A 7,537-nucleotide genomic window follows, 5' to 3' on the forward strand; every position below is an offset into this window, starting at 1 on the left:
AGCTACCGTGCCCAGCTTGAAAATCAAAACAAAATTCAACCCCTAAATCTTGCATTTAGGGGAGTGTAGACAGAAAAAAAAATGCAAAGAATGGACAATGTTTGCGCGGTTCCCGTGTTGGAAAGAGTTGCGGCACTTGGAAGGTGCTCTGTGGCAAGTTAGCGTGCCCGCCTGCGTCAGGTAGATGCTGCATTTACCTGCTTGCAGACAGAGGGTATTTTTTTAGATAATAAGGGGAGGGGCCTCAAGGGGTGATGTTAGAGGGGGGAAGGTGAACCTCAAGCCTGGGAAGTAACCTACACAATGTGATTTCATGATAACCGTGCTGTTCTCCTTATCCCCGAATATATACGTAGCCATTTGAGTGGTGCTGGGGATTGACCCTGGGCTCTGTGTACACCCGGCTAATGCTCTGCTACTGAGCTACGTTCCCAGGCGGCCATTACGGTTTTCTGGTTAAAGGCCTTAGTCTCAGCAGTTTAGATACATGTCATACTTAGGAAGGGTAGTAAACACAGGCTGCCCAGCGACACAGAAAGACTAATTAGCTTATCAGATTGCTCATCACAGGGTGATAAGACAAAAGGCACCAAGATCTGCGAGAAGCAGACAAGAGTAGGGTAAGGGAGAAAGCAGAAAAGGCAATTGTTTGGGATGTGTCTGAGACAAGAAGGCGGGTGGTGATGGGCCCTCGGAGAATGCAGACTGAGGACCCTGGTGAATGGGAGGGCCTTCATCAGGCACTATTGGGAACTCTCATTTACTTCTACCTCTGGACCACAAGGTGTGAGGGTCACCAGAGTGAGGGGCACGAGGAAGTCTACACCATTACCTATGCCTCTGGCTTCCCGGAGCCACAGAGCTGAACTGGGCACAGGGCTGTAAAAATGCCAAGGACTGAAAGAGAAGCAAGCCGGTCCTTCACCGTCCCTGGACACAGTGGCACAGGACTAAAAGCTTAACAAGTCCGTGCGTCCGTTCTGCCTTCTGGGACATGGTTCCTGTGAGCAAGTCCGGTGCGAGAGAGAAAGAAGGGGGGTGGGGTGGGGGGAGAGTGGTGGTGGTGGTAGTGGGTTGGGGGGACTGTTTGCCTATGTGCCTAGGCTTAGAATTCTCCCGAATGCCACCAGAGGGCAGCGTATACATAGGATGGACTCAGCTGCTCAGAACAGAGCCAATCTTTCTGGCAACATAGATGCAGCAGGCTTGGGCCCAGTCCCTGGAAATACCAACCACTCTTGACCATCCCTTGGATCCTACCTACTCCATCCGCTTCCAGAGCAGGCCTACCTGCGCACTCCTAGCTCAGGGACATCAGTCTACCTGCATTTCAGGTGTCTGCCATGTTGGAATCCAAAGAGTCCCCAAAAATACCCACACCAAAGAAGCACAGTCGGCAACCAGAAAAGGGAAGGAAGGGGTCGGAAAACTGGCAGAACCGTCACCAGGACGTAAGGAGGAAACTCACCTCACCCTCACCATAACGCTAGAGCCTGTCTCCCTCAGATACACCCAAGCCAGAACCTGTTCTCTCCAGCCTCCTCTCTCTCTCTCTCTCTCTCTCCTACTATTAAGCCCAGTTAGCCTTGAACTCATGGTCCTCCTGGTTGTCCTTTCTCCATCTCCAGAGTGTTGGAATTATAGGCATGTGCCACCATTCTTGATCACTCTAGAGTTTTTGTTTGGGCCACTGTAAGGAACACACATAGTTGGCCTAGCAAAATCCTAGGGAAAAAAAAAAAAAAAAAAATCAGACCACTTCAGCAGCAGCAGGATGGCCGCTGGGCTGATTCAGTCTACAGGGATAGGCCAGAGCAGCTAATAGAAGACTACAAATGCAGGGAGCGGGAGGAGGGATGAGAGGGGGGGGTCTGTGGTTGGTATGTGAAATGAATTTTAAAATTTACATAAAAAAGAAGACTCCAAATGCTTTGAGCATCAGTCTTCAGGCTCCCACTGTAAGCCCCACCTCCACCCTCAAGTTGGTACGTATACTCATAAGCACAGTTCCGGTCCCAGCTGGGGGTAGGGCCAGTACCAAAAAAAAGGGCAGGACATCTCTGGTCTGTTGCTGATGGGTTGGGATACCCTCTGAAACAAAAGAGTTTGAAAAGTCCAGCAGAGGAAGAAGGGAGGGTTGGACGTAAGGTGTTGATTCTGGTTAGTGCCCATTCTCCCGCTCTTTGGAGGTGAAGTGCCTCTGAGTGAAGGTGCTTTCCAATAAGCCTTCCCTTTATTAAGCCACCTGCAGGGAAATGTGAGAGTGTGAGACGTCAGATTGGCTGGCTGTGTCAGACAGTGTTAACGCCACGCTCCAGGTCCTCACCTTGGTGGGCTGGGCAAGTAGATCATTATATTACAATTTATAAATAGAAAATAAAATTATGGGGTGGGACTGAGGCACTGCAGAAGATGGAAAAAAAAAAAAAAAAGCCCTCATTGAAGAGTGCCGACCAGCAAGCCCAGTTATCAAGGACCGGGGGACCGCTCCTCTCAGCTAAAAGTTGCCCTTAAACCAAGAAGTTCCAGTACAGCCCTTCTTTCCTTCCTCTCGTTCCCCACCCACTCTCCCAATCAGCATCACCAGCTGCCCACATCCCCGGATCTTAGCATGTCTCGGCTTCGGTTTTGTCCAGAGCTCGGAGGACTTCTGTGCTCGGACACTCAGCCCATTAACTCCTCCGCCAAGCGGTAAAGTAGTCGAGAGTACCAATGCATGCCAGTCGGCTGGACTGCACCCCCGGGGAGCAGCGCCCCGAGCGCGTGCAGCAGGCGCAGAGGGGCAAAGGCGCGATGGGCCCACTGATGACTCTCCAGAACCGCGTAGCAGGACGCAAGGACGTCGTTAACCAGCAGCGTCCCGTGCGCAGTGAGCGGCGCGAACACGCCCACGGCTTCCTCGCGCGCCACTCGGGCTACACGAGCCGGCCGGAGCGCGTCCCCGCCGGGAGCCAGCACTGAGTCCCCAGCGCGTAACCGGCGCGCGAACACCGGTGCAAAGTCACCTGGAGCCGGCGCTGGCCCGCGAGCCGCAAACACCAGGTGCCAGGGTGTGAGCAACAGTTTGCGCGGAGGCCGCTCGGTCTCCACAGCCACGAAGGAGGCGCGGCGCTGCAAGTCCCGGTCCAGGAAGAGGAGCACCGGCGTGGGCACCACCCGGCCCGCTGCATCCGCGGCCAGTACCCAGTCACCACGATGCAGTTCCCTTAGGCCCTTCCGCTCGCCGCTCCGCAGGCGCACCGTGGCATTTCCCGGAAAGCAGCCGCCGGCTCGGACCGCCAGTGAGTTATCTGCAAGGGCACAACCATAAAGAGGATTAAGTCCAGATCAGCAAATACAAGCATAGATTCTCGAAGGCGTGAGTCAAGCCCAACGCAGACCTCACCAGTCACAGGACAGTTCAATTTCCCAGGGATCTAGTCCCACCTTGAATGGAAGTGGGAAGGCGGTTTGGAACACTAATGCCCGTTTGGTCCCCTTACGGTAGCAAGAAGGCTACAATTTGCCTCGGTTTCCCCGAGAGAGCGCCCTTTAGGTGAACCACCATCTGGCCTCTACTGTACCAGCTTTGACGGACACGTGCACGTGGTTTCGGGACTCGTAGTAGACCCAGTCGAAGCCGGCTTCCACGGCTAGGCGCGCCAGCAAACCATACTTGTTGCGGTCACGGTCAGACGTGGTGATGTCCAAGGCACGGCCTTCGTAGTGGAGTGAGTCCTGAGCGTGGTGACCGTCCTCGTCCCAGCCTTCAGTCACACGCAGGCGCACTCCTGGCCACATGTTCATCACCGCAATAGCCAGAGCGTTCACCCTCTCTTTGCAACGCTGGGGGACGGGAGACGGGGACGGGAGGGGGGGGGGGATAAAGTCGTTAGTTTCTCCACTGCCATCACCAGGCAGGCGATGGGAAGGGTGAGGTAGGTGGAAGGGACCATTGAGGGATCGGTGCATCTTTATCCTCTGGACCAACTTCATTCCCTCCCGGCTTGTGACTGTCCCGGGGAAGCGAGGATTTGAATAGGTGTAGTCTCCAATTGTAGGGTGTGTTGGAGAGGGGGTCCCCATACCTAGTTATTTCCCCCATTTTCAGTGCCTGCCTCCCTCCCCTATTTGTTCCAGGACCTCAGTCCAATCAAAGAGAGAACCGTAGTAGAGAGGGAGGATGGAAGTTTGGTTAGGGAGGGCCTGGCTCCCCGAATCAGGCCCTATTTAAGCCTGACCCCCGCCCCGGGCCCCAGCTGCCCTCCCTCCGTCTGATTCATCTTTTGTTTGGTTGCCTTCCCTGGCACTGGGCATCGCTTCCTTCCTTCCTTCCTTCCTCCTCCTCCTCCTTTCAGCCTCTAGCATTAACCCATTGGTGGTCTGGGTGCGCCCCTACAGAGGTGCCCGAGAGGAGCCGCGTGGGATCAAGGCTGCTGGAAAAAGGGTTGGGTGGCGGGGGTTGCATGAAGTACAATGGCCATTCTCTGAGATGACTTAACTAAGCGAGAATCTCGGGCCGAGGCCGGGAACGCGTCGGGAGAAGCGGACTCAGCAGCTCCAGCTACAAAGACGCTTTTCAGCCGCCCCGGCTCAGGGAGAGGAAAGGGCAGAACGCCGCGCCCCACATCCCTGCTCCCGCCCGCCAGGTCCCCTCCCCCAGCGTGCCCAGCCTGCCACTGTGTCAGCCCTGGGAGCCCCCATCTCTCCCATCTCTGTTCCAGAATCAGCCCTGAAAGGCGTGGGAGGAGCAGCACCTGAGAATGGCAGGAGCTACCCCCAGCTCCGCGCGCAGGGTGGGAGTGGAGGAAAAGGAGCCACAGACGCAGGCCTGCACCCCCGGGGGAGGGAGGCCACGGTTATCTTGGCGGCTCCGGTCTGGGAGTTGGAGACCTTGGCGCGCATCAGAGCCGCGACACCACGGGAGCGGGAGCAGGAGCGCAGGAGGAGCGCAGAGAACAACTTCTTTTCCTTTGTCCCTCCACATCCCTCACCTCAAACTTGGAGTCTACACGATTGCTAGAGGGGCGTGCCCCCTACTCTCTTTTCAGGTCAACTGCACCTCTCAAGGGGCGCAGCAGGAGAAGTGGCAGTTCTTTCCCACTTGGTGTCATTTTGGCCCCTAAGAAGGCCCTGACCTGCGGGGGCAGTAGCCCAGTACAGAGCCAACTCAATAGAGTCCTTTTGCAGCCAGGGTGTGGGAGATAAGCAAGACTGTGTGTGTGTGTGTGTGTGTGTGTGTGTGTGTGTGTGTGTGTGTGTGTGTGTGTGTGTGTGTGTGTTGGGCGGGGGTGTTCCCGAGGCCTTTTGAGGCCTCCTGAGCTTATCCCTTGTTCTATCCCTCTGTTGCAGGTCTCAACTAGAGGGAAGGACCACAGTGGTCCATGACCACGGGGGAAATGGATGCCCCTTCTCAATTTCTGGAAAGAGGATGGCTTCGGCAGGCACTGGAACAGAAGGAAGTCTTGGCCCCGGCAAAACTTTAATCCCAGCAAGCGGGAGGTAGAGGCAGGACTTCTGTGAGTTCTACATAGCAAGTTCCAGGCCTGCAGGGGCTACATGGTGTCTCAAAAAAAAAAAAAAAAAAAAAAATCTTTCTTCCCTGTACAGGTTTTCCTAACAAAGTAACCTGGAGAGCTATGGCAGTTAGTTAGAGGAAATCCGTCCCCCTCCCTCTCCCCCACCTCCCTACTGCACACACAATTAGGTGGTGTAATGGAAAGTATATAGGACTCGGAACCTGGAGTCCTGAATTCTAGTCTCAGCAAGGCCGCTAATTAGCTGTGAGGCCCTGATTAAATTGCTTTTATCCTCCTGGGGCCCAGTTCTCAGCTATAAAGTGAGGGGTGGGGTGGGGGTGCCTTCTGAATTTCCTTTCTGTTCTGACACCCCAGAACACTGCCCAGAGGGGGTCCTTCTTTTCCAAGACATGACCCACCTTATTCTAGGTGGGTTCAGTGCCCATCTGTAGCAGGTGCTCCATGATGTGTGTTGAATCTAATTTATTGGAAGCAAAGCCCTCAAGCCCAGCTGTTTGGACGCCCAGGAACCCTTTGGTTCTCAGGTGCACCCATTGTTCTGAGCACTGCTTTTTACCCAAAGTCTGTTGTTTAGACCCTAATACAGGCCTGCCCTGGTTTAGGACACCTCTCTCATGTCAAGGACAATTCTTGACCACCCGGTTCTCAGGTAGATGGCCTGGTAACCTGACTTGCCTATCCTCTTCCCAGCCCCCTTCTTTTTGGCTCATAGAGCTTTTGGACATCAGGCCGAGAGCCAGGCTAAGTATAAAGCCTCCTGTAGGCTACCTACTGTAGCCAGCTCCTGGCCCCCAGCTCACCCCAGCCCTTCCTGCCTGGCTCGGTGGCTGACCCCCGGTCCACGCCTCAGCCATTTCCCGTCTCGCCTGCCGCCATCCTCCTTTCCCCGCCCTCCCTCCAGCCTCTCCCAGATTCACTCTCACTAGCCAGTTCCTCCTCCCCCTCCCCATCCCAGCCTCTCCCGGTTCGGATACCTCCAAACCACTACCAGCCTGCAGGTCATTTGCTGCCTTGGAGGATGTGGTGATGGAGGTCTTGCTTTATTTTAGTTTAAGGTCTCGGGAGATGAAGTGACAGTTCATCCTCCAGGGCTGTGGCAGGAAAACTGAGGAGTTGGTGGTGTGCTGAGAGCAGGTGGGGAGAAGCGCTCCTTACCTCTGTCATCAGGCGGTCAGCCCCGCTGTTCTCCTCATCCTTGAAGATTATGTCGGGGTTGTAATTGGGTACGAGGTCTCGGAAGCGCTCCGACCCCCTTGCTACCCTCCCCTCCGCTGGCCCACTCGCGCCCAGGGTCCGCTCAGGCACACTAGGCACAAACTGCTTGTACAGCAGAGGCACAAGCTGCTTGCGCACGTAACGCCGCCGGCCGACCGGTCCGCGGCCCGGCCCGCAGCTCTGGACAGGCAGTGCCAGGAGTGCCAGGCAGCACAGGGGCAACAGACTGGCCGGCAGAGCCATGGGCGCAGTGGAACCGGGTCGAAAGGGAGCGTTCTGGTCCTCACTAGCTCTGCTGTCAGTGGAGCATCTCCACGGGAGCCAGCACCGCAGACAGAGAAGCCCCTAGAGCTCCTGGAGCGCGTGTGGCTCCCAACACCGGGCAGCCGCCAACTCTGCCTACATGCCCCGGGGAACCTGGGACCTGCTACTGATAGACTACCATTACCGGGCAGGTGGATCGAGGGTGAGTGCCGGCCCAGCCAGCCTCTGCTGCCCAGCTCCGGGGCTCCTAGAACCGCCCTGACTCCGCCTTAAGTGGTCCCTGGCCCCGCCCTCCCGCCCTTCTCCCAGGACTGTCCCGCCCCCTCCCACCCGGGCTGGGGATCTAGCGGTCACCACTGTTTCATTACTCCATTGAAGTGTGTCCCATCCTGGAAACCGTGCAGGCACCTGCTTAGGAAATCCTTGAAGCTTTACAGTCCTGGCTGTCTGGATAAGCATCCTTCTACCTCCGAGTCTAAATTAGGAACCAAACTACCGTCCCCTGATAGTCTTTGCTCCCAAAGTCGACTCTGGTCAAA

At 55.9% G+C, this 7,537-nt stretch overlaps 1 protein-coding gene across 1 annotated transcript; it reads right to left on the bottom strand.

Annotated features, from left to right (window-relative positions):
• Window positions 1-2,211: 2,211 nt before the first annotated feature.
• Dhh (desert hedgehog signaling molecule) lies at window positions 2,212-7,253 on the bottom strand. The gene is made up of 3 exons (XM_006974387.4): window positions 6,675-7,253; window positions 3,564-3,825; window positions 2,212-3,290 (listed from the first exon to the last, which is right to left on the bottom strand). The coding sequence occupies exons 1-3, from the start codon at window positions 6,975-6,977 to the stop codon at window positions 2,665-2,667; spliced, it is 1,191 nt and encodes a 396-aa protein (XP_006974449.1). The 5' UTR covers window positions 6,978-7,253; the 3' UTR covers window positions 2,212-2,664.
• Between the last annotated feature and the right edge of the window lie 284 nt (window positions 7,254-7,537).

This window comes from Peromyscus maniculatus, chromosome 20, assembly GCF_049852395.1.
Source record: "Peromyscus maniculatus bairdii isolate BWxNUB_F1_BW_parent chromosome 20, HU_Pman_BW_mat_3.1, whole genome shotgun sequence".
Classification (NCBI taxonomy): domain Eukaryota; kingdom Metazoa; phylum Chordata; class Mammalia; order Rodentia; family Cricetidae; genus Peromyscus; species Peromyscus maniculatus.

Bases quoted from the DNA above. Each gene is read 5' to 3' on its own strand.
- Dhh (XM_006974387.4), bottom strand. From the start codon at position 6,977: ATGGCTCTGCCGGCCAGTCTGTTGCCCCTGTGCTGCCTGGCACTCCTG. The intron at 3,826-6,674 runs GTAAGGAGCGCT...CCCGTCCCCCAG, and splicing joins CTGACCGCCTGATGACAGAG to CGTTGCAAAGAGAGGGTGAA. The intron at 3,291-3,563 runs GTACAGTAGAGG...GTGCCCTTGCAG, and splicing joins GCACGTGTCCGTCAAAGCTG to ATAACTCACTGGCGGTCCGA.